The sequence below is a fragment of the Scyliorhinus torazame genome, chromosome 14 (assembly GCF_047496885.1).
Source record: "Scyliorhinus torazame isolate Kashiwa2021f chromosome 14, sScyTor2.1, whole genome shotgun sequence".
NCBI lineage: Eukaryota > Metazoa > Chordata > Chondrichthyes > Carcharhiniformes > Scyliorhinidae > Scyliorhinus > Scyliorhinus torazame.
In genome coordinates this window covers 179,303,552-179,328,460 of record NC_092720.1, presented here as the reverse complement: position 1 = coordinate 179,328,460, position 24,909 = coordinate 179,303,552, and the positions used below count along the sequence as shown (strand labels likewise).

The 24,909-nt window shown below is 51.3% G+C and overlaps 1 protein-coding gene across 4 annotated transcripts in view; it reads right to left on the bottom strand.

The window, feature by feature from the left end:
* Window positions 1-356: 356 nt before the first annotated feature.
* rxrba (retinoid x receptor, beta a) overlaps window positions 357-24,909 on the bottom strand; it is a 126,937-nt gene continuing 102,384 nt past the window's right edge. For all 4 annotated transcript variants that reach the window (XM_072475250.1, XM_072475248.1, XM_072475251.1 and 1 more), the window contains 3 exons: window positions 23,899-23,990; window positions 7,743-7,848; window positions 357-3,160 (listed from right to left, as the gene is read on the bottom strand). In XM_072475250.1, coding sequence (XP_072331351.1) covers window positions 3,013-3,160; window positions 7,743-7,848; window positions 23,899-23,990 — 346 coding nt within the window. In that variant the 3' untranslated portion in view covers window positions 357-3,012. The remainder of the gene's footprint in view (window positions 3,161-7,742; window positions 7,849-23,898; window positions 23,991-24,909) is intronic.

The following is a 24,909-nucleotide window of genomic DNA, read 5'->3' as shown; positions in this document are numbered from 1 at the left end:
AGGGTGGTGTGGGCTTGGGTAGGGTGCTCTTTCCAAGGGCCGGTGCAGACTCAATGGGCCGAATGGTCTCCTTCTGCACTGTAAATTCTATGATTTACACACATATCGCTGTTCCTTCACTGTCACTGGGTCAAAATCCTGGAATTCCCTCCCGTAACAACACTGTCGGTGTACCTACGTCACAGGGACCACAGAGGTTCAAGGTGGTGGCTCACCCCTAACTTCTCAAGGGCAACTATAGATGGGGCAATGAATCCTAGCCTTCAGAGAAACCCTCACCCTGGCAATGAATAAGAGAACAGGCAGTCAGGCTTGCCCTCAGCGACCAATAAACATTTGAGGCACATGGGCTGCGGTTCGAGTTGCAATGGTTATCTTTTTAATGGGTTTGGTAGCAAAATACAAATCTTAAAACATTACATTGTGATTATTCTGTAAAACATGCTTTAAATATACTCTGAGCCTCAGTAAATCAAAGCTACCTGCAAATGTGCAAAGAGCTGATGTCACAGCTGGAAGGAGCATAGCTTTAAAGGAAAGATTCTCCCGAATTCGTTACCCAGCTAGAGGTCTAGTTTCCAGCCACTGCCCTGATTATCTGGTAATGAAGACACTTTGATCAACACCTTCGGATAGGGATCAACAGCATTGAGGAAAAGAATCCCAGGACGGGTACAGCACGGGGTTAGGTACAGAGTAAAGCTCCCTCTTAACTGTCCCCATCACACACTCCCAGGACAGGTACAAATCGGGGTTAAATACAGAGTAAAGCTTCCTCTACACTGTCCCCATCAAACATTCCCAGGACAGGTACAGCATGGGGTTAGATACAGAGTAAAGCTCCCTCTGCACAGTCCCCATCAAACACTCTCAGGACAGGTATAGCACAGGGTTAGATACAGAGTAAAACTCCCTCGACACTGTCCCATCAAACACTCCCAGGACAGGTACAACATGGGGTTAGATCCAGAGTGAAGCTCCTTCTGCACTGGCCCCATCAAACACTCCCAGGACAGGTATAGCACAGGATTAATTACAAGTAAAGCTTCCTCTACACTGTCCCATCAAACACTCCCAAGACGGGTACAACATGGGGTTAGATGCAGAGTAAAGCTCCTTCTACACTGTCCCCATCAAACACTCCCAGGACAGGTATAGCACAGGATAAATTACAAGTAAAGCTCCCTCTACACTGTCCCCATCAAACACTCCCAGGACAGGTACAGCACGGGGTTAGATACAGAGTAGAGCTCCCTCTACACTTACCCCATCAAACACTCCCAGGACAGGTACAGCACAGGGTTAGATACAGAGTAAAGCTCCCTCTACACTGTCCCATCAAACACTCCCAGGACAGGTACAGTACAGGGTTAGATACAGAGTAAAACTCCCTCTACACTGTCCCATCAAACACTCCCAGGACAGTTACAGTGTGAAGTTAGATACAAAGTAAAGCTCCCCCTACACTGTCCCCATCAAACACTCCCAGGATAGGTACAGCACGGTGTTAGATACAGAGTAAAGCTCCCTCTACACTGTCCCCATCAAACACTCCCAGGACAGTTACAGTGTGAAGTTAGATACAAAGTAAAGCTCCCCCTACACTGTCCCGTAAAAACACTCCCAGGACAGGTTCAGCACGCTCTCTCCACAGATGCTGTCAGACCTGCTGAGATTGTTCAGTATTTTCATTTTTTGTTTCAGATTCCAGCATCCGCAGTAATTTGCTTGTATCTTCGGCTTCAGCACGCTTTTAGATACAGAGTAAAGCTCCCTCGACACCATTCCCATTAAACACTCCCAGGACAGGTACAGCACGGAGTTAGATACAGAGTAAAGCTCCCTCTACACTGTCCCCATTAAACACTCCCAGGATAGGTACAGCATGGGGTTAGGTGCAGGGTAAACCTCCCACAGCACTGTCTCCATTAAACACCCCCAGGAAAGGCATAGCAGGGGGTTAGATACAGAGTGAAGCTCTAGATTTTATCCCAACAATATATCTCAAGTCCAGCTCCTGAAGCCTGCATTTTACTAATATTTTCACTCTCTCCCACCCACTCCCGACAGTTAACATGCTGCCACTCAGGATTATGGCTGGAGCTGAATCAGACTAGTTTCCCTGGGCCTCTCACAGCCACAGAGGGCTGTCTGTTCCGCTGCGGTGGGTTTCTCCCCAGCTGCCAGATGCCTGCCTGCACAGACAGCCACAGATTCTCAGCACTATCCGTGTTTTAGTGCTGAAACACACAGGGCAGCTTCGGATTCAGGAGTAAGCACGCTACAATGGCACCCCACACCTCCGCCTCACACACCAGCATTCCTCCCCCCACCCCGAGGTCTGTGAGAGCCCAAAGCATGGCTTGGTTTAAATAAATAAAAGGAAATAGGATATCCCCAGCGGATCTGAAGAAGTGAAGACCCCCTCAGCGACTGAGATTCCTCGGAAGGTGGCGAGCGAACCCACTGGACGAGCAGGGCGAAGAGGCAAGCGAGCGCGCGGTAGAGAGGCGTGCGGGGCTCACCAAAGCAGTGAGATTGAGTCACGTAGTTACAAGTGGGTCGGGCGAGCGGCTCGGGAGAGTCTGGATAATGGCGGCCGACGGCAGGTTCGGTTTACAACTGAATCGCCGTCTCTACCTGCGAACCGCTCCCCCAACCCCGATGTGAGTCGCTCCACCTTCATTCCATTCAACCACATCCGTGTCGAGTCCGCCAGGAGTTGCCCTGCTCAAGGTGGCAGGCTCAAGCAGCATCGATAGGTCCACGCCAGGACGGGGGGGGTGAGGGGCAGTCGCACGGACAGAACCAAAGGCCGCACAACTCTGACCAATCTGTCTCAGGAGCACAAGAATAGGTCCGCCTGGCTTCCTCTCAGACCCTTGCGTGTATGTGTGTGTATGTGGAGGGGTGAGTGGGTGGGGGGGCAGGGGCAAGGGCGGTGGGCGACCAGCTATTTTGTCCCGTTCTTGACCAACCACAAACCCTTCCCTCCCCTACGCGCCCCGCATCTCAGGACATCTGGTGTGGCGCCTCCAACATTTCCATCAGGAAAGTGTCGATGGGAGTGTCTCCGATCAGCTTGAAGAAGAAGAGATGCTCCAAGCACTTGAGTCCAATGGAGCGTAGAGCAGGCAGGCGGAGGAGCAGCTTGGCAAACCTGGCCAGAGGGAGGGAGACACAAAGGTACAGCAAGGAGGTAAAGTCAGCACTGAGGACAGGTCAGGCACAGCCACATCCCACAATCTGTACCAGGTATCTCGGCACTTCTGCAGACCCTCTAGTATTCCACAATACCGTCAAACCCCCTTCTTCCCAGCTTTAACTCCCCACCCACCCTCATAACTTCAATCCACCTTTATAATCCCCAAGTTTCGAAAGACGTGCTGTTAGGTAATTTGGACATTCTGAATTCTCCCTCTGTGACCCGAACAGGCGCCGGATTGTGGCGACTAGGGGCTTTTCACAGTAACTTCATTGCAGTGTTAATGTAAGCCTACTTGTGACAATAAAGATTATTATAATGCCCCATGTATACCCACTAACCACTATTTCGCTATCACTATAACCTTGCCCACAACCCCTCAATTTACTCGATCACCGGTCAAAAGCCCCCCCCCCCCAAGCCGGTAAGCTCATCTGATCTCCACCAACCCGTAAGTAACGTCCTCACGTTTTCTGCTTCCTCTCTCGTCACCTCGCCGCCTTGCTCTCCCCCCTCCAATGTAACCTCCCATACCCTGCTCCTCACTTACCCACCACCACCACCACCAACCACCACCTCCCCACCCCCCGTTACCCCACCGTCACCTCCTCTCCTGCTCAAGTCTCCCCTCCCCCTCCGCCTCTTGGACTCCTGCCTGAATAAACCTTCCCCCTCACACCTCTTGCACATCACAGGCTGTCAAGTCAGATAGCGCTGTAAACATGCGCATTCAGAGTGAAGCCCGCCATGGGCAGACACCACTGTGTAAGACTGGCGGGAACAGGGTCTAGGGTGTAGGTGAGATCCGCATGGATGATTGCACCCAGAGGAATAGGGAGAAAGCTTTCCAGCCGCACTGTGCACCCTGTCCAGAGGGGGGGAAAACTGTCCCAGTGCACAGTCCATCTCGGACCCTGTCCCGAGGGGGGAAAGCTGTCCCAGTGCACTGTCCATCCCACACCCTGTCCCGAGGGGGGAAAGCTGTCCCAGTTCACTGTCCATCACACACCCTGTCCCGAGGGGGGGGAAAGCTGTCCCAGTGCACTGTCCATCCCGGACCCTGTCCCGAGGGGGGAAAGCTGTCCCAGTGCACTGTCCATCCCACACCCTGTCCCGAGGGGGGGGGAAAGCTGTCCCAGTGCACAGTCCATCTCGGACCATGTCCCGAGGGGGGAAAGCTGTCCCAGTGCACTGTCCATCCCACACCCTGTCCCGAGGGGGGGAAGCTGTCCCAGTGCACTGTCCATCCCGGACCCTGTCCCGAGGGGGGGAAAGCTGTCCCTGTGCACTGTCCATCCCGGACCCTGTCCCGAGGGGGGGAAGCTGTCCCAGTGCACTGTCCATCCCACACCCTGTCCCGAGGGGGGGAAGCTGTCCCAGTGCACTGTCCATCCCGGACCCTGTCCCGAGGGGGGGGAAAGCTGTCCCAGTGCACAGTCCATCCCGGACCCTGTCCCGAGGGGGGGGGAAGCTGTCCCAGTGCACTGTCCATCCCGGACCCTGTCCCGAGGGGGGGGGGAAAGCTGTCCCAGTGCACTGTCCATTCCGGACCCTGTCCCGAGGGAGGGGGAAAGCTGTCCCAGTCCACTGTCCATCCCTGACCCGAGGGGGGGGAAAGCTGTCCCAGTGCACTGTCCATCCCACACTCTGTCCCGAGGGGGGAAGGCTGTCCCAGTGCACTGTCCATACCACACTCTGTCCCGAGGGGGGAAAGCTGTCCCAGTGCACTGTCCATCCCGGACCCTGTCCCGAGGGGGGGAAAGCTGTCCCAGTGCACTGTCCATCCCACACCCTGTCCCGAGGGGTGGGAAAGCTGTCCCAGTGCACTGTCCATCCCGGACCCTGTCCCGAGGGGGGGAAAGCTGTCCCAGTGCACTGTCCATCCCACACCCTGTCCCGAGGGGGGGGGAATGCTGTCCCTGTGCACTGTCCATCCCACACCCTGTCCCGAGGGGGGGGAATGCTGTCCCTGTGCACTGTCCATCCCACACCCTGTCCCGAGGGGGGAAAGCTGTCCCAGTGCACTGTCCATCCCGGACCCTGTCCCGAGGGGGGGGGAAAGCTGTCCCAGTGCACTGTCCATCCGGGACCCTGTCCCGAGGGGGGAAAGCTGTCCCAGTGCACTGTCCATCCCACACCCTGTCCCGAGGGGGGAAAGCTGTCCCAGTGCACTGTCCATCCCGGACCCTGTCCCGAGGGGGGGGGAAAGCTGTCCCAGTGCACTGTCCATCCCGGACCCTGTCTCGAGGGGGGAATGCTGTCCCAGTGCACTGTCCATCCCACACCCTGTCCCGAGGGGGGGAATGCTGTCCCAGTGCACTGTCCATCCCGGACCCTGTCCCGAGGGGGGGAATGCTGTCCCAGTGCACTGTCCATCCCACACCCTGTCCCGAGGGGGGAATGCTGTCCCAGTGCACTGTCCATCCCACACCCTGTCCCGAGGGGGGGAATGCTGTCCCAGTGCACTGTCCATACCGGACCCTGTCCCGAGGGGGGGAATGCTGTCCCAGTGCACTTTCCATCCCACACCCTGTCCCGAGGGGGGAATGCTGTCCCAGTGCACTGTCCATCCCACACCCTGTCCCGAGGGGGGGAATGCTGTCCCAGTGCACTGTCCATCCCGGACCCTGTCCCGAGGGGGGGAATGCTGTCCTAGTGCACTGTCCATCCCACACCCTGTCCCGAGGGGGGAATGCTGTCCCAGTGCACTGTCCATCCCACACCCTGTCCCGAGGGGGGGAATGCTGTCCCAGTGCACTGTCCATCCCGGACCCTGTCCCGAGGGGGGGAATGCTGTCCCAGTGCACTGTCCATCCCGGACCCTGTCCCGAGGGGGGGAAAGCTGTCCCTGTGCACTGTCCATCCCGGACCCTGTACCGAGGGGGGGGGAAAGCTGTCCCTGTGCACTGTCCATCCCTGACCCTGACCCGAGGGGGGGGGAATGCTGTCCCAGTGCACTGTCCATCCCACACCCTGTCCCGAGGGAGGGGGAAAGCTGTCCCTGTGCACTGTCCATCCCACACCCTGTCCCGAGGGGGGGAATGCTGTCCCAGTGCACTGTCCATCCCTGACCCTGACCCGAGGGGGGGGGGGAATGCTGTCCCAGTGCACTGTCCATCCCGGACCCTGTCCCGAGGGGGGGAAAGCTGTCCCAGTGCACTGTCCATCCCGGACCCTGTCCCGAGGGGGGGAATGCTGTCCCAGTGCACTGTCCATCCCGGACCCTGTCCCGAGGGGGGGAATGCTGTCCCAGTGCACTGTCCATCCCGGACCCTGTCCCGAGGGGGGGGAAGCTGCCCCAGTGCGCTGTCCATCCCACACCCTGTCCCGAGGGGGGAAAGCTGTCCCAGTGCACTGTCCATCCCGGACCCTGTCCCGAGGGGGGGAATGCTGTCCCAGTGCACTGTCCATCCCGGACCCTGTCCCGAGGGGGGGAAAGCTGTCCCTGTGCACTGTCCATCCCGGACCCTGTCCCGAGGGAGGGGGAAAGCTGTCCCTGTGCACTGTCCATCCCTGACCCTGACCCGAGGGGGGGGGAATGCTGTCCCAGTGCACTGTCCATCCCACACCCTGTCCCGAGGGAGGGGGAAAGCTGTCCCTGTGCACTGTCCATCCCACACCCTGTCCCGAGGGGGGGAATGCTGTCCCAGTGCACTGTCCATCCCTGACCCTGACCCGAGGGGGGGGGAATGCTGTCCCAGTGCACTGTCCATCCCACACCCTGTCCCGAGGGGGGGAATGCTGTCCCAGTGCACTGTCCATCCCACACCCTGTCCCGAGGGAGGGGGAAAGCTGTCCCTGTGCACTGTCCATCCCACACCCTGACCCGAGGGGGGGAAAGCTGTCCCAGTCCACTGTCCATCCCACACTCTGTCCCGAGGGGGGAAGGCTGTCCCAGTGCACTGTCCATCCCGGACCCTGTCCCGAGGGGGGGGGGAAAGCTGTCCCAGTGCACTGTCCATCCCACACCCTGTCCCGAGGGGGGGAAGCTGTCCCAGTGCACTGTCCATCCCGGACCCTGTCCCGAAGGGGGGGGGGGGGGGGGGGGGGAGGGAGGTGTACCAGTGCACTGTCCATCCCGGACCCTGTCCCGAGGGAGGGGGAAAGCTGTCCCAGTGCACTGTCCATCCCACACCCGGTCCCGAAGGGGGGGGGGGGAAAGGTGTACCAGTGCACTGTCCATCCCGGACCCTGTCCCGAGGGGGGAATGCTGTCCCAGTGCACTGTCCATCCCGGACCCTGTCCCGAGGGGGGGAGAAAGCTGTCCCAGTGCACTGTCCATCCCGGACCCTGTCCCGAGGGGGGGAATGCTGTCCCAGTGCACTGTCCATCCCGGACCCTGTCCCGAGGGGGGGAAAGCTGTCCCTGTGCACTGTCCATGCCACACCCTGTCCCGAGGGGGGGAATGCTGTCCCAGTGCACTGTCCATCCCGGACCCTGTCCCGAGGGGGGAAAGCTGTCCCAGTGCACTGTCCATCCCGGACCCTGTCCCGAGGGGGATGTGCTCAGCCTGTAACGCCCTCATCATCCCACTCACCTGCCAAGCTGATCCGGATATTTCTGTTTGCAATACGATTCGAGCGAAGCGTAAACCTTCTCCCGGAGAATTTCCACCTCTGCTGGATTTGAAAGTCCCTTTGCATCTACAGGACACCAGGAGAGTGCGGTCATGGGTCAATTCACAACGTTACTGATATCCTTTTACCTCCCGCGCGCTGTACATGCTCCTCGCCTCCTCCAAGGACGGTGCTGGGGGGGCTAAATGCTCAGAGAGGTCGGGAAAATCTAGAACTCGGAGCAACAAGTTCCAAAGTAAATTCTCTCAAATATGTCGGATTACGTTTCTCGGGGAGGGCACGAGGGGGGGGGGGAGGGCACGAGGGGGGGGAGGGCACGAGGGGGGGGAGGGCACGAGCTGGGGGGGGGAGGGCACGAGGGGGGGGGAGGGCACGAGGGGGGGGGAGGGCACGAGGGGGGGGGAGGGCACGAGGGGGGGAGGGCACGAGGGGGGAGGGCACGAGGGGGGAGGGCACGAGGGGGGAGGGCACGAGAGGGGAGGGCACGAGAGGGGAGGGCACGAGGGGGGAGGGCACGAGGGGGGAGGGCACGAGGGGGGAGGGCACGAGGTGGGAGGGCACGAGGGGGGAGGGCACGAGGGGGGAGGGCACGAGGGGGGATGGCACGAGGGGGGAGGGCACGAGGGGGGAGGGCACGAGGGGGGAGGGCAAGAGGGGGAGGGCACGAGGGGGAGGGCACGTGGGGAGGATGTCTGCGTGTGTGTGTTTGTTTGCATGCGTACGTGTGACTCCGCCTGCGTGTGCGCATCTGTGTGATACTACAGGTGTGTGTGATTATCCCTGTGTGCCTGTGTAATTCTGCCTGTGCGATTCTGTCTGTGTGTCTGTGCGTTTCCGCTTGTGTATATGAGATTCAGCATGTCTGCGTGTGTGAAATTAATAATATATAATAATAATTTTATTGTCACAAGTAGGCTTACATTAACGCTGCAATGAAGTCACTGTGAAAAGCCCCTAGTCGCCACACTCCGGCGCCCGTTTGGGTACACAGCGGGAGAATTCAGAATGTCCAATTCGCCTAACAGCACGTCTTTTGGGACTTGTGGGGGGAAACCGGAGAACCCGGAGGAAACCCACGCAGACACAGGGAGAACGTGCAGATTCCGCACAGACAGTGACCCAAGCCGGGAATCGAACCTGGGATCCTGGCACGGTGAAGCAACAGTGCTACCCACTGTCCTACCGTGCTACCGTTCAGCATGTCGGTATGCTTGTGTGCTTCAGCAGGTCATGTGTTTATGTGTGATTCAGCATGTCTGTGTTTGTGTGTGATTCAACCTGTCTGTGTGTTTGTGTGAGAGTCAGCATGTCTGTGTGTGTGATTCAGCATGTCGGTGTGTGTGTGTGATTCAACATGTCTGTGTATCTGTGTGATTCAGCATGTCTGTGTGTGTGTGCGATTCAGCATGTTTGTGTGTGTGTGTGATTCAACATGTCTGTGTATCTGTGTGATTCAGCATGTCTGAGTGTGTGATTCAGCATGTCTGTGTGTGTGTGCGATTCAGCATGTTTGTGTGTGTCACTCAACATGTCTGTGTGTGTGATTCAGCATGTCTGTGTGTGTGCGATTCAGCATGTTTGTGTGTGTGTCACTCAACATGTCTGTGTGTGTGATTCAGCTGTCTGTGTGTGTGATTCAGCATGTCTGTGTGTGCGCGATTCAGCATGTCTGTGTATTTGTGCGTGATTCAATATGTGTGTGTTTGCGTGTGATTCAATATGTCTGTGTGTTTGTGAGAGAGTCAGCATGTGTGTGTGTGTCAGCATGTCTGTGTGTGTGATTCAGCATGTCTGTGTGTGTGATTCAGCATGTCTGTGTGTGTGTGTGAGTCAGCATGTCTGTGTGTGTGATTCAGCATGTGTGTGTGTGCGTGATTCAGCACTTTTGTGTGTGTGTGATTCAGCAAGTCTGTGTGTTTGCGTGCGATTCAGCATGTCTGTCTGTGTGATTCAGCATGTCTGTGCGTGTGCTTCAGCATTTCTGGCTGTTTGTGTGTGATTCAGCGTGTGTGAGATTCAGCGTCGGTGTGTGATTCAGCGTCGGTGTGTGATTCAGCGTCGGTGTGTGATTCAGCGTCGGTGTGTGATTCAGCGTCGGTGTGTGATTCAGCGTCGGTGTGTGATTCAGCGTCGGTGTGTGATTCAGCACACAGGCTGAATCACACACAGCCTGTGTGTGTGATTCAGCATGTCTGTGTTTATGATTCAGCGTGTCTGTGTTATTCATCATGTCTGTGTGTGTGTCATTCAGCCTGTGTGTGATTCAGCATGTCTGTGTGATGGTGTGTAATTCAGCATGTCTGTGTGTTTGTCTGTGATTCAGCGTCTGTGTCTGATTCAGCATGTGTGTGTGTGTGTGTGTGATTCAGCATGTCTGTGTATTTGTGCGTGATTCAATATGTGTGTGTTTGCGTGTGATTCAATATGTCTGTGTGTTTGTGAGAGAGTCAGCATGTGTGTGTGTGAGAGTTAGGATGTCTGTGTGTGTGATTCAGCATGTCTGTGTGTGTGTGATTCAGCAGGATTGTGTGTGTGATTCAGCAGGTTTGTATGTGCGTGATTCAGCACGTCTGTGTGTGCGTGATTCAGCACGTCTGTGTGTGTGATTCAGCATGTTTGTGTGTGTGATTCAGCACGTCTGTGTGTGTGTGAGATTCAGCATGTCTGTGTGTTTGCGTGCGATTCAGCATGTCTGTCTGTGTGATTCAGCATGTTTGTGTGTGCGTGATTCAGCACGTTTGTGTGTGAGATTCAGCAGGTCTGTGAGTGTGATTCAGCATGTCTGTGTGTGTGTAATTCAGCAGGTCTGTTTGTGATTCAGCATGTCTGTGCGTGTGCTTCAGCATTTCTGGGTGTTTGTGTGTGATTCAGCGTCGGTGTGTGATTCAGCGTCGGTGTGTGATTCAGCGTCGGTGTGTGATTCAGCGTCGGTGTGTGATTCAGCGTCGGTGTGTGATTCAGCGTCGGTGTGTGATTCAGCGTCGGTGTGTGATTCAGCGTCGGTGTGTGATTCAGCGTCGGTGTGTGATTCAGCGTCGGTGTGTGATTCAGCACACAGGCTGAATCACACACAGCCTGTGTGTGTGTGATTCAGCATGTCTGTGTGATTCATCATGTCTGTGTGTGTGTGTGTCATTCAGCCGGTGTGTGATTCAGCATGTCTGTGTTTGTGTGTGATTCAACCTGCCTGTGTGTTTGTGCGTGATTCAATAAGTGTGTGTTTGTGTGTGATTCAATATGTCTGTGTGTTTGTGTGAGAGTCAGCATGTCTGTGTGTGTGATTCAGCATGTCTGTGTGTGTGTGCGATTCAGCATGTCTGTGTATTTGTGCGTGATTCAATATGTGTGTGTTTGCGTGTGATTCAATATGTCTGTGTGTTTGTGAGAGAGTCAGCATGTGTGTGTGTGAGAGTTAGGATGTCTGTGTGTGTGATTCAGCATGTCTGTGTGTGTGTGATTCAGCAGGATTGTGTGTGTGATTCAGCAGGTTTGTATGTGCGTGATTCAGCACGTCTGTGTGTGCGTGATTCAGCACGTCTGTGTGTGTGATTCAGCATGTTTGTGTGTGTGATTCAGCACGTCTGTGTGTGTGTGAGATTCAGCATGTCTGTGTGTTTGCGTGCGATTCAGCATGTCTGTCTGTGTGATTCAGCATGTTTGTGTGTGCGTGATTCAGCACGTTTGTGTGTGAGATTCAGCAGGTCTGTGAGTGTGATTCAGCATGTCTGTGCGTGTGCTTCAGCATTTCTGGGTGTTTGTGTGTGATTCAGCGTCGGTGTGTGATTCAGCGTCGGTGTGTGATTCAGCGTCGGTGTGTGATTCAGCGTCGGTGTGTGATTCAGCGTCGGTGTGTGATTCAGCGTCGGTGTGTGATTCAGCGTCGGTGTGTGATTCAGCACACAGGCTGAATCACACACAGCCTGTGTGTGTGTGATTCAGCATGTCTGTGTTTATGATTCAGCGTGTCTGTGTTATTCATCATGTCTGTGTGTGTGTCATTCAGCCTGTGTGTGATTCAGCATGTCTGTGTGATGGTGTGTAATTCAGCATGTCTGTGTGTTTGTCTGTGATTCAGCATCTGTGTCTGATTCAGCATGTGTGTGTGTGTGTGTGTGATTCAGCATGTCTGTGTGTGTATGATTCAGCGTGTCTGTGTGTGATTCAGCATGTCTGAGTGTGTGTGATTCAGCGTGTCTGTGTGATTCATCATGTCTGTGTGTGTGTGTCATTCAGCCTGTGTGAGATTCAGCATGTCTGTGTTTGTGTGTGATTCAGCGTCTGTGTGTGATTCAGCGTCTGTGTGTGATTCAGCGTCTGTGTGTGATTCAGCATGCCTGTCTGTGTGATTCAGCATGTCTGTCTGTGTGATTCAGCATGTCTGAGTGCGTGTGATTCAGCATGTCTGTGTGTGTATGATTCAGCGTGTCTGTGTGATTCATCATGTCTGTGTGTGTGTGTGTCATTCAGCCGGTGTGTGATTCAGCATGTCTGTGTTTGTGTGTGATTCAACCTGCCTGTGTGTTTGTGCGTGATTCAATAAGTGTGTGTTTGTGTGTGATTCAATATGTCTGTGTGTTTGTGTGAGAGTCAGCATGTCTGTGTGTGTGATTCAGCATGTCTGTGTGTGTGTGCGATTCAGCATGTCTGTGTATTTGTGCGTGATTCAATATGTGTGTGTTTGCGTGTGATTCAATATGTCTGTGTGTTTGTGAGAGAGTCAGCATGTGTGTGTGTGAGAGTTAGGATGCCTGTGTGTGTGATTCAGCATGTCTGCGTGTGTGTGATTCAGCAGGATTGTGTGTGTGATTCAGCAGGTTTGTATGTGCGTGATTCAGCACGTCTGTGTGTGCGTGATTCAGCACGTCTGTGTGTGTGATTCAGCATGTTTGTGTGTGTGATTCAGCACGTCTGTGTGTGTGTGAGATTCAGCATGTCTGTGTGTTTGCGTGCGATTCAGCATGTCTGTCTGTGTGATTCAGCATGTTTGTGTGTGCGTGATTCAGCACGTTTGTGTGTGAGATTCAGCAGGTCTGTGAGTGTGATTCAGCATGTCTGTGTGTGTGTAATTCAGCAGGTCTGTTTGTGATTCAGCATGTCTGTGCGTGTGCTTCAGCATTTCTGGGTGTTTGTGTGTGATTCAGCGTCGGTGTGTGATTCAGCGTCGGTGTGTGATTCAGCGTCGGTGTGTGATTCAGCGTCGGTGTGTGATTCAGCGTCGGTGTGTGATTCAGCGTCGGTGTGTGATTCAGCACACAGGCTGAATCACACACAGCCTGTGTGTGTGTGATTCAGCATGTCTGTGTTTATGATTCAGCGTGTCTGTGTTATTCATCATGTCTGTGTGTGTGTCATTCAGCCTGTGTGTGATTCAGCATGTCTGTGTGATGGTGTGTAATTCAGCATGTCTGTGTGTTTGTCTGTGATTCAGCGTCTGTGTCTGATTCAGCATGTGTGTGTGTGTGTGTGTGATTCAGCATGTCTGTGTGTGTATGATTCAGCGTGTCTGTGTGTGATTCAGCATGTCTGAGTGTGTGTGATTCAGCGTGTCTGTGTGATTCATCATGTCTGTGTGTGTGTGTCATTCAGCCTGTGTGAGATTCAGCATGTCTGTGTTTGTGTGTGATTCAGCGTCTGTGTGTGATTCAGCGTCTGTGTGTGATTCAGCGTCTGTGTGTGATTCAGCATGCCTGTCTGTGTGATTCAGCATGTCTGAGTGCGTGTGATTCAGCATGTCTGTGTGTGTATGATTCAGCGTGTCTGTGTGATTCATCATGTCTGTGTGTGTGTGTGTCATTCAGCCGGTGTGTGATTCAGCATGTCTGTGTTTGTGTGTGATTCAACCTGCCTGTGTGTTTGTGCGTGATTCAATAAGTGTGTGTTTGTGTGTGATTCAATATGTCTGTGTGTTTGTGTGAGAGTCAGCATGTCTGTGTGTGTGATTCAGCATGTCTGTGTGTGTGTGCGATTCAGCATGTCTGTGTATTTGTGCGTGATTCAATATGTGTGTGTTTGCGTGTGATTCAATATGTCTGTGTGTTTGTGAGAGAGTCAGCATGTGTGTGTGTGAGAGTTAGGATGTCTGTGTGTGTGATTCAGCATGTCTGTGTGTGTGTGATTCAGCAGGATTGTGTGTGTGATTCAGCAGGTTTGTATGTGCGTGATTCAGCACGTCTGTGTGTGCGTGATTCAGCACGTCTGTGTGTGCGTGATTCAGCACGTCTGTGTGTGTGATTCAGCATGTTTGTGTGTGTGATTCAGCACGTCTGTGTGTGTGTGAGATTCAGCATGTCTGTGTGTTTGCGTGCGATTCAGCATGTCTGTCTGTGTGATTCAGCATGTTTGTGTGTGCGTGATTCAGCACGTTTGTGTGTGAGATTCAGCAGGTCTGTGAGTGTGATTCAGCATGTCTGTGTGTGTGTAATTCAGCAGGTCTGTTTGTGATTCAGCATGTCTGTGCGTGTGCTTCAGCATTTCTGGGTGTTTGTGTGTGATTCAGCGTCGGTGTGTGATTCAGCGTCGGTGTGTGATTCAGCGTCGGTGTGTGATTCAGCGTCGGTGTGTGATTCAGCGTCGGTGTGTGATTCAGCGTCGGTGTGTGATTCAGCGTGTGTGTGTGATTCAGCGTGTGTGTGTGATTCAGCGTGTGTGTGTGATTCAGCGTGTGTGTGTGATTCAGCGTGTGTGTGTGATTCAGCGTCGGTGTGTGATTCAGCGTCGGTGTGTGATTCAGCGCGGTGTGTGATTCAGCGCGCGTGTGTGATTCAGCGTGTGTGTGAGATTCAGCGTGTGTGTGTGATTCAGCGTGTGTGTGTGATTCAGCGTGTGTGTGTGATTCAGCGTCGGTGTGTGATTCAGCGTCGGTGTGTGATTCAGCGCCGGTGTGTGATTCAGCGCCGGTGTGTGATTCAGCGTCGGTGTGTGATTCAGCGTCGGTGTGTGATTCAGCGTTGGTGTGTGATTCAGCGTCGGTGTGTGTGATTCAGCATGTCTGTGTTTATGATTCAGCGTGTCTGTGTTATTCATCATGTCTGTGTGTGTGTCATTCAGCCTGTGTGTGATTCAGCATGTCTGTGTGATGGTGTGTAATTCAGCATGTCTGTGTGTTTGTCTGTGATTCAGCGTCTGTGTCTGATTCAGCATGTGTGTGTGTGATTCAGCATGTCTGTGTGTGTATGATTCAGCGTGTCTGTGTGATTCATAATGTCTGTGTGTGTCATTCAGCCTGTGTGTGATTCAGCATGTCTGTGTGTTTGTGTGAGATTCAGCATGTCTGTGTTTGTGTGTGATTCAGCGTGTGTGTGTGATTCAGCGTCTGTGTGTGATTCAGCACGTGTGTGTGTGTGATTCAGCATGTCTGAGTGTGTGTGATTCAGCATGTCTGTGTGTATGATTCAGCGTGTCTGTGTGTGATTCAGCATGTCTGAGTGTGTGTGATTCAGCATGTCTGTGTGTATGATTCAGCGTGTCTGTGTGCGATTCAGCATGTCTGTGTGTGTATGATTCAGCGTGTCTGTGTGATTCATCATGTCTGTGTGTGTGTCATTCAGCCTGTGTGATTCAGCATGTGTGTGTGTTTGTGTGATTCAGCATGTGTGTTTGTGTGTGATTCAGCGTCTGTGTGTGATTCAGCATGTGTGTGTGTGTATGTCATTCAGCCCGTGTGTGATTCAGCATGTCTGTCTGTGTGTGATCCAGTATGTCTGTGTGTTTGTGCGAGATTCAGCATGTGTGTGTGTGTGTGATTCAGCATGTCTATGTGTTTGTGATTCAGCGTGTCTGTGTGATTAAGCATGTGTGTGTGTGATTCAGCATGTCTGTGTGTGATTCAGCATGTCTGTGTGTGATTCAGCATGTCTGTGTATGTGCGTAATTCAGCACGTGTGTGTTTGTGTGTGATTCAGCATGTGTGCGCGATTCAGCGTGTCTGTGTGTTTCTGTGATTCAGCATGTCTGTGTGTGATTCAGCATGTTGGTGTGTGATTCAGCAGGTCTGTGTGTGATTCAGCATGTGTGTATGATTCAGCATGTGTGTGTGAGATTCAGCATGTGTGTGAGAGATTCAGCATGTGCGTGAGAGATTCAGCATGTCTGTGTGTGCGTGATTCAGCATGACTTTGTGCGTGTGATTCAGCATGTAGGTGTGTGTGTGATTCAGCATGTGTGTGTGTGTGTGATTCAGCATGTAGGTGTGTGTGTGATTCAGCATGTGTGTGAGAGATTCAGCATGTCTGTGTGTGCGTGATTCAGCATGTCTTTGTGCGTGTGATTCAGCATGTAGGTGTGTGCGCGATTCAGCATGTCTGTGTGTGTGTGTGTGATTCAGCATGTCTGTGTGTGTGAGATTCAGCATGTCTGTGTGTGTGTGATTCAGCATGCCTGTGTGTGTGTGATTCAGCATGTCTGTGTGTGCGTGATTCAGCATGTTTGTGTGTCTCGGTGATTCAGCATGTCTGTGTGTGCGTGATTCAGCATGTCTTTGTGCGTGTGATTCAGCATGTCTGTGTGCGCGTGATTCAGCATGTTTGTGTGTCTCGGTGATTCAGCATGTCTGTGTGTGTGATTCAGCAGGTCTGTTGTGATTCAGCATGTGTGTATGATTCAGCATGTCTGTGTGTGATTCAGCATGTCTGTGCGTGATTCAGCATGTCTGTGTGTGATTCAGCACGTCTGTGTGTGATTCAGCATGTGTGTGAGATTCAGCATGTCTGTGTGTGATTCAGCATGTCTGTGTGTGATTCAGCATGTCTTTGTGCGTGTGATTCAGCATGTAGGTGTGTGTGTGATTCAGCATGTCTGTGTGTGCGTGATTCAGCATGTCTGTGTGTGCGTGATTCAGCATGTCTGTGTGTGCGTGATTCAGCATGTTTGTGTGTCTCGGTGATTCAGCATGTCTGTGTGTGTGATTCAGCCTGTCTGCGTGTGCGTGATTCAGCATGTGTGTGTCTCTGTGATTCAGCATGTCTGTGTGTGTGTGATTCAGCATGTCTGTGTGTGATTCAGCATGTCTGTGTGTGTGTGATTCAGCATGTGTGTGTCTCTGTGATTCAGCATGTCTGTGTGTGATTCAGCATGTCTGTGTGTGCGTGATTCAGCATGTCTGTGTGTGCGTGATTCAGCATGTCTGTGAGTGCGTGATTCAGCATGTCTGTGTGTCTCGGTGATTCAGCATGTCTGTGTGTGTGATTCAGCATGTCTGTGTGTGATTCAGCATGTGTGTGTGATTCAGCATGTCTGTGTGTGTGTGATTCAGCATGTGTGTGTGTGTGATTCAGCATGTTTGTGTCTGTGATTCAGCATGTCTGTGTGTGATTCAGCATGTCTGTGTGTGTGTGATTCAGCATGTGTGTGTCTCTGTGATTCAGCATGTCTGTGCGATTCAGCATGTCTGTGTGTGTGTGATTCAGGATGTCTGTGTGTGTGATTTAGCATATCTCTGTAGTTGTGTGTAATTCAGCATGCCTGTGTGTTTGCGTGATTCAGCATGCCGGTCTGTGTGTGATTCTGCATTTCTGTGTGTGATTCAGCATGTTTGTGTGTGATTAAGCATGTGTGTGTGATTCAGCATGTCTGTGTGTGATTCAGCATGTCTTCGTGTGATTCAGCATGTCTTCGTGTGATTCAGCATGTCTTCGTGTGATTCAGCATGTCTTAGTGTGTGAGATTCAGCATGTCTGCGTGTGGTTCCGCATGTCTGTGTGTGAGATTCAACGTTTCTGTTGTGTGATTCAGCACGTCTGTGTGTGAGATTCAGCAAATCTGTGTTTGTGTGTGTGTGATTCAGCAGGTCTGTGTGTTTCTGTGATTCAGAATGTCAGTGTGTGATTAAGCATGTCTGTGTCTGATTGAGCATGTGTGTGATTGAGCATGTGTGTGTGATTCAGCATGTCTGTGTGTGTGATTCAGCATGTGTGTGTGTGTGTGTGTGTGTCAGATACAGCATGTCTGTGAGGTTGTGTGATTCAGCATGTCTGTGTGTGTGAGATTCATCATATCTGTGTGTGTGAGATTCAGCATGTGTGTGATTCAGCATGTGTGTGTGATTCAGCATGTGTGTGTGTGATTCAGCATGTGTGTGTGTGTGAGATTCAGCATGTCTGTGTGTGTGTGTGATTCAGCATGTGTGTGATCCAGCATGTCTGTCTGTTCGTGATTCAGCATGTTTGTGTGTGATTCAGCATGCGTGTGTGTGCGCGATTCAGCATGTGTGTGTGTGATTCCGCATGTCTGCGTGTGATTCAGCATGTCTGTGAGATTCTGCATGTCTGTGTGTGAGATTCAGCATATCTGTGTGTTTGTGTGTGATTCAGCATGTGTGAGAGATTCAGCATGTCTGTGTGGGATTCAGCATGTCTGCGTGTGGTTCCGCATGTCTGTGTGTGAGATTCAACGTTTCTGTTGTGTGATTCAGCAAATCTGTGTTTGTGTGTGTGAGATTCAGCGGGTTGTGTGTTTCTGTGATTCAGCATGTCTGTGTGTGATTCAGCATATCTGTGCCTGATTGAGAATGTGTGTGATTCAGCATGTGTGTGTGTGTGTGATTCAGCATGTGTGTGAGTGTGATTCAGCATGTGTGTGTGTGTGTGTGTGTGTGTGTGTGTGAGATACAGCATGTCTGTGCGGTTGTGTGATTCAGCATGCCTGTGTGTGTGAGATTCATCATATGTGTGTGTGTGATTCAGCATGTCTGTGTGTGATTCAGCATGTGTGTGTGTGATTCAGCATGTCTGTGTGCTATTCAGCACGTGTGTGATTCCGCATGTCTGCGTGTGATGCAGCATGTCTGTGTGAGATTCTGCATGTCTGTGTGTGTGATTCAGCATATCTGTTTGTGTGTGTGTGATTCAGAAGTCTGTGTTTCTGTGATTCAGCATTTCTGTGTGTGATTCAGCATGTGTGTGAGATTCAGCATGTGTGTGTGATTCAGCATGTGTGTGTGATTCAGCATGTGTGTGTGATTCAGCATGTGTGTGTGATTCAGCATGTCTTTGTGTGTGTGACTCAGCATGTACATGTGTGTGTGTGTGTGTGTGTGTGATTCAGTGTGTCTGTGTGTGTTTCAGCATGTCTGTGTGTCTGTGATTCAGCATGTCTGTGTGTGTGATTCAACATGCCTGTGTGTGTGATTCAGCACGTCTGTGTGTGTGTGATTCAGCAGGTCTGTGAGTGTGAGATTCAGCATGTGTGTGTGTGATTCAGCATGTCTGTGTGTTTATGCGAAATTCAGCATGTCTGTGTGTGCGTGATTCAGCATGTCTGTGTGCGCGTAATTCAGCATGTCTGTGTGTGCGTGATTCAACATGTCAGTGTGTGTGATTCAGCGGGTCTGTGTGTGACTCAGCATGTCTGTGTGTGAGAGATTCAGCATGTGTGTGTGAGATTCAGCATGTCTGTGTGTGTGATTCAGCATGTCTGTGTGTGTGTGTGATTCATCATGTGTGTGTGTGTGTGTGTGTGAGATTCAGCATGTCTGTGTGTGTGATTCAGCATGTCTGTGTGTGTGTGATTCAGCATGTCCGTGTGTGTTTCAGCATGTCCGTGTGTGTTTCAGCAAGTCTGTGTGTGATTCAGCATGTCCGTGTGTGTTTCAGCATGTCTGTGTGTTTCAGCATGTCTGTGTGAGATTCAGCATGTCCGTGTGTGTTTCAGCATGTGGGAGATTCAGCATGTGTGTTATTCTGCATGTGTGTATGATTCAGCGTGTGTGTGAGTCAGCATGTCTGTGTGTGTGTGTGATTCAGCATTTCGGTGTGTGATTCAGCATGTGTGTGAGATTCAACATGCCTGTGTGTGAGATTCAACATGTCTGTGTGTGTGATTCAACATGTCTGTGTGTGTGATTCAACATGCCTGTGTGTGTGATTCAACATGTCTGAATGTGTGATTCAGCATGTCTGTCTGTGTGTGATTCAGCATGTTTGTGTGTGTGATTCAGCATGTCTGTGTGTGTGATTCAGCATGTCTGTGTGTTTGTGTGATTCAGCATGTCTGTCTGTGTGTGTTTCAACGTGTGTGTGTGTTTGTGCGAGATTCAGCATGTGTGTGCGCGTGATTCAGCATGACTGTGTATGTGTGATTCAGCATGTGTGTGTGTGTGTGTGTTTCAACATGTTTGTGTGTATGTGTGTGATTCAGCATGTATGTGTGTGTGTTTCAACATGTCCGTGTGTTTGTGCGAGATTCAGCATGCCTGTGTGTGTGAGATCCAGCATGTCTGTGTGTGCGTGATTCAGCATGTACGTGTGTGTTTCAACATGTTTGTATGTTTGTGCGAGATTCAGCATGTCTGTGTGTGAGAGATTCAGCATGTCTGTGTATGTGTGAATCAGCATCTCTGTGTATGTGTGATTCAGCATGTCTGTGTATGTGTGATTCAGCATGTCTGTGTATGTGTGATTCAGCATGTCTGTGTGTGCGTGATTCAGCATGTCTGTGTGTGCGTGATTCAGCATGTCTGTGTGTGCCTGATTCAGCGTGTCTGTGTGTGATTCAGCATGTCTGTGAGTGCGCGATTCAGCATGTCTGTGAGTGCGCGATTCAGCATGTCTGTGTGTGCGTGATTCAGCATGTGTGCGTGTGTGATTCAGCATGTCTGTGAGTCTCTATGATACAACATGTCTGTGTGTGTGATTTAGCATGTCTCTGTATTTATGTGTAATTCAGCATGCCTGTTTGTTTGTGTGTTATTCAGCATGTCGGTCTGTGTGTCAGTCAACATGTCTGTGTGTTTGTGCGAGATTCAGCATGTCCATGTGTGTTTCAGCATGTCCGTGTGTTTCAGCATGTCTGTGTGATTCAGCATGTGGGAGATTCAGCATGTGTGTGTGATTCAGCATGTGTGTGTGATTCAGCATGTGTGTGTGATTCCGCATGTGTGTGAGATTCAGCATGTCTATGTCTGTGTGTGTGTGTGTGAGATTCAGCATGTCGGTGTGTGATTCAGCATGTGTGAGATTCAGCATGTGTGTGATTCAGCATGTGTGTGATTCAACATGTCTGTGAGAGTGTGATTCAGCATGTCTGTGTGTCTGTGATTCAGCATGTCTGTGTGTGATTCAACATGCCTGTGTATGTGATTCAACATGTCTGTGAGTGTGTGATTCAGCATGTCTGTCTGTGTGTGATTCAGCATGTCTGTGTGTGTGATTCAGCATGTCTGTGTGTGAGATTCAGCATGTCTGTGTGTGTGATTCAGCATGTGCGTGTTTGTGTGATTCAGCATGTCTGTCTGTGTGTTTCAATGTGTGTGTTTGTGCGAGATTCAGCATGTGTGTGCGTGATTCAGCATGTCTGTGTGTGTGTGTTTCAACATGTTTGTGTGTATGTGCGTGATTCAGCATGTATGTGTGTGTGTTTCAACATGTCCGTGTGTTTGTGCGAGATTCAGCATGCCTGTGTGTGTGAGATCCAGCATGGCTGTGTGTGCGTGATTCAGCGTGTACGTGTGTGGGTTTCAACGTGTTTGTGCGAGATTCAGCATGTCTGTGTGTGTGAGATCCAGCATGTCTGTGTGTGCGTGATTCAGCGTGTACGTGTGTGTGTTTCAACATGTTTGTGTGTTTGTGCGAGATTCAGCATGTCTGTGTGAGAGATTCAGCATGTCTGTGTGCGCGTGATTCAGCGTGTAAGTGTGCATGTTTCAACATGTTTGTGCGAGATTCAGCATGTCTGTGTGTGAGAGATTCAGCATGTCTGTGTGTGCGTGATTCAGCGTGTAAGTGTGTGTGTGATTCAGCATGTCTGTGTATGTGATTCAGCATGTCTGTGTGTGCGTGATTCAGCATGTCTGTGAGTGTGTGATTCAGCATGTCTGTGAGTCTCTGTGATACAACATGTCTGTGTGTGATTTAGCATGTCTCTGTATTTATGTGTAATTCAGCATGCCTGTGTGTGTGTGTCATTCAACATGTCTGTGTTTGTGCGAGATTCAGCATGTCTGTGTGCGCGTGATTCAGCGTGTAAGTGTGCATGTTTCAACATGTTTGTGCGAGATTCAGCATGTCTGTGTGTGAGAGATTCAGCATGTCTGTGTGTGCGTGATTCAGCGTGTAAGTGTGTGTGTGATTCAGCATGTCTGTGTATGTGATTCAGCATGTCTGTGTGTGCGTGATTCAGCATGTCTGTGAGTGTGTGATTCAGCATGTCTGTGAGTCTCTGTGATACAACATGTCTGTGTGTGATTTAGCATGTCTCTGTATTTATGTGTAATTCAGCATGCCTGTGTGTGTGTGTCATTCAACATGTCTGTGTTTGTGCGAGATTCAGCATGTCTGTGTGTGATCCACCATGTCTGTTTGTGCGTGATTCAGCATGTTTGTGCGAGATTCAGCATGTCTGTGTGTGATTCAGCGTGTCCGTGTGTGTGTGTGAGTGATTCAGCAAGTCAGTGTGAGATCCACCATGTCTGTTTGTGCGGGATTCAGCATGTTTTTGCGTGATTCAGCAGGTCTGTGTGTGTGTGTGATTCAGCATGTGTGTGTGTGATTCAGCATGTCTGTGTGTGATCCAGCATGTCGGTTTGTGCGTGATTCAGCATGTTTGTGTGTGATTCCGCATGTCTGTGTGTGATTCTGCATGTCTGTGTGTGATTCCGCATGTGTGTGTGTGATTCTGCATGTCTGTGTGTGATTCAGCATGTCTGTGTGTTTGTGTGATTCAGCATGTCTGTCTGTGTGTGTTTCAACGTGTGTGTGTGTTTGTGCGAGATTCAGCATGTGTGCGTGATTCAGCATGCCTGTGTGTGTGTGTTTCAACATGTTTGTGTGTGTGTGTGATTCAGCATGTATGTGTGTGTGTTTCAACATGTCCGTGTGTTTGTGCGAGATTCAGCATGCCTGTGTGTGAGAGATCCAGCATGTCTGTGTGTGCGTGATTCAGCGTGTACGTGTGTGTGTTTCAACATGTTTGTGTGTTTGTGCGAGATTCAGCATGTCTGCGTGTGAGAGATTCAGCATGTCTGTGTATGTGTGAATCAGCATCTGTGTGTGTGTGTGATTCAGCATGTCTGTGTATGTGTGATTCAGCACTCCTGTGTGCGCGTGATTCAGCATGTCTGTGAGTGCGCGATTCAGCATGTCTGTGTGTGCGTGATTCAGCATGTCTGTGTGTGTGTGATTCAGCATGTCTGTGAGTCTGTGATACAACATGTCTGTGTGATTTAGCATGTCTCTGTATTTATGTGTAATTCAGCATGCCTGTGTGTGTGTCATTCAACATGTCTGTGTGTTTGTGCGAGATTCAGCATGTCTGTGTGTGATCCACCATGTCTGTTTGTGCGTGATTCAGCATGTTTGTGCGAGATTCAGCATGTCTGTGTGTGATTCAGCGTGTCCGTGTGTGTGTGAGTGATTCAGCAAGTCAGTGTGTGATCCACCATGTCGGTTTGTGCGTGATTCAGCATGTTTGTGCGTGATTCAGCATGTCGGTGTGTGTGATTCAGCATGTGTGTGAGTGATTCAGCAAGTCAGTGTGTGATCCACCATGTCTGTTTGTGCGTGATTCAGCATGTTTGTGCGTGATTCAGCATGTCGGTGTGTGTGTGTGATTCAGCATGTGTGTGTGTGATACAGCATGTCCTTGTGTGTGTGTGATACAGCATGTGTGTGGTTGTGTGTGATGCAGCATGCAAAAAACAGTGCGGACAACCATTGTCTGGTCATTTTCCATGGGACATTCTTGTGTCTGTCCTGACGAACCCAAGACGAAAAGCCTCAACAACTTGTCCCTTCGAACGCTAATGTATCGGCTGTCGTGCCCCTGACCTTAGGCCTGCCAACACGCACTGTAACAAATTAAATCTACTAACATCCGCAGCAGTAAGACAGACAGTAGGAACACAGGAGGGGCAGGCAGTCACGTCCCCCAGTATGGGCCAGCTCACTCTGACCTGTGCATCGACAGGTTTGTTTCCCCGCAGTCTTCACTTGCACTGAGCAGTGAAGTGCCATTGCGTGAAGTGAGACAGACCTCCAGACTCGCTCGCTGCTCTGTTCTCCATCCCCCGCCCCCAGCTTCCTGTCCTAGCCCAAACTCGCACTGTCCTAGCGGGAGATCACTGATTGCTGCTCCTTCAGTAATACTGCTGACCCTGGCTCTGCTGGCTTTAAGGGTTCCACGTACCGGGATTGAAGAGGATGATCGCTCGAAGGCAGCCCAGTTCTGTTTTGTCCATCTCCATGTCTCTCATCTTGGAGACCAGTTCGGTCAGAACCCTACAGGAAGATGTGAACAGTTGTTAATCTGTGGAGAGACACAGTGCGGGATTCTGCATCCTGCCGCGCCGGTTTCCTGGTGCGTCGGACCCCCGCCGGCAGCGGGATTCTCCATCCCGACAGCCGGCCAATCGGCTTTCCTATTGGGCCATCGGGAAATTGCCGGGCTTCGGGGCACTGCCGGCTTAGCGGAAAATCCCGACAGCGGAGAATCCAGCCCATATAAACTGACATGCAGGTCGAAGAACACCGTTCCTTTGAACCCAAGCTATCTCATCAAACACATCCCTGACAGGTAGAGAATAGGTTTAATGCAGAATAAAGCTTCCTCCACACTGTCCCCATCAAACACTCCCAGGACACGTACAGCATGGGGTTAGATACAGAGTAAAGCTCCCTCTACACGGTCCCCACCAAACACTCCCAGGACAGGTACAGCACGGGGTTAGATACAGAGTAAAGCTCCCTCTACACTGTCCCACGAAACACTCCCAGGACACGTACAGCATGGGGTTAGATACAGAGTAAAGCTCCCTCTACACTGTCCCACCAAACACTCCCAGGACAGGTACAGCACGGGGTTAGATACAGAGTAAAGCTCCCTCTACACTGTCCCCATCAAACACTCCCAGGACAGGTACAGCACGGGGTTAGATACAGAGTAAAGCTCCCTCTACACTGTCCCCATCAAACACTCTCAGGACAGGTACAGCACGGTGTTAGATACAGAGTAAAGCTCCCTCTACACTGTCCCATCAAACACTTCCAGGACAGGTACTGCACAGGGTTAGATGCAGGGTAAAGCTCCCTCCACACTGTCCCCATGAAACACTCTCAGGACAGGTACAGCATGGGGTTATATACAGAATCAATCTCCCTCTACACTGTCCCCATCAAACACTCCCAGGACAGGTACAGC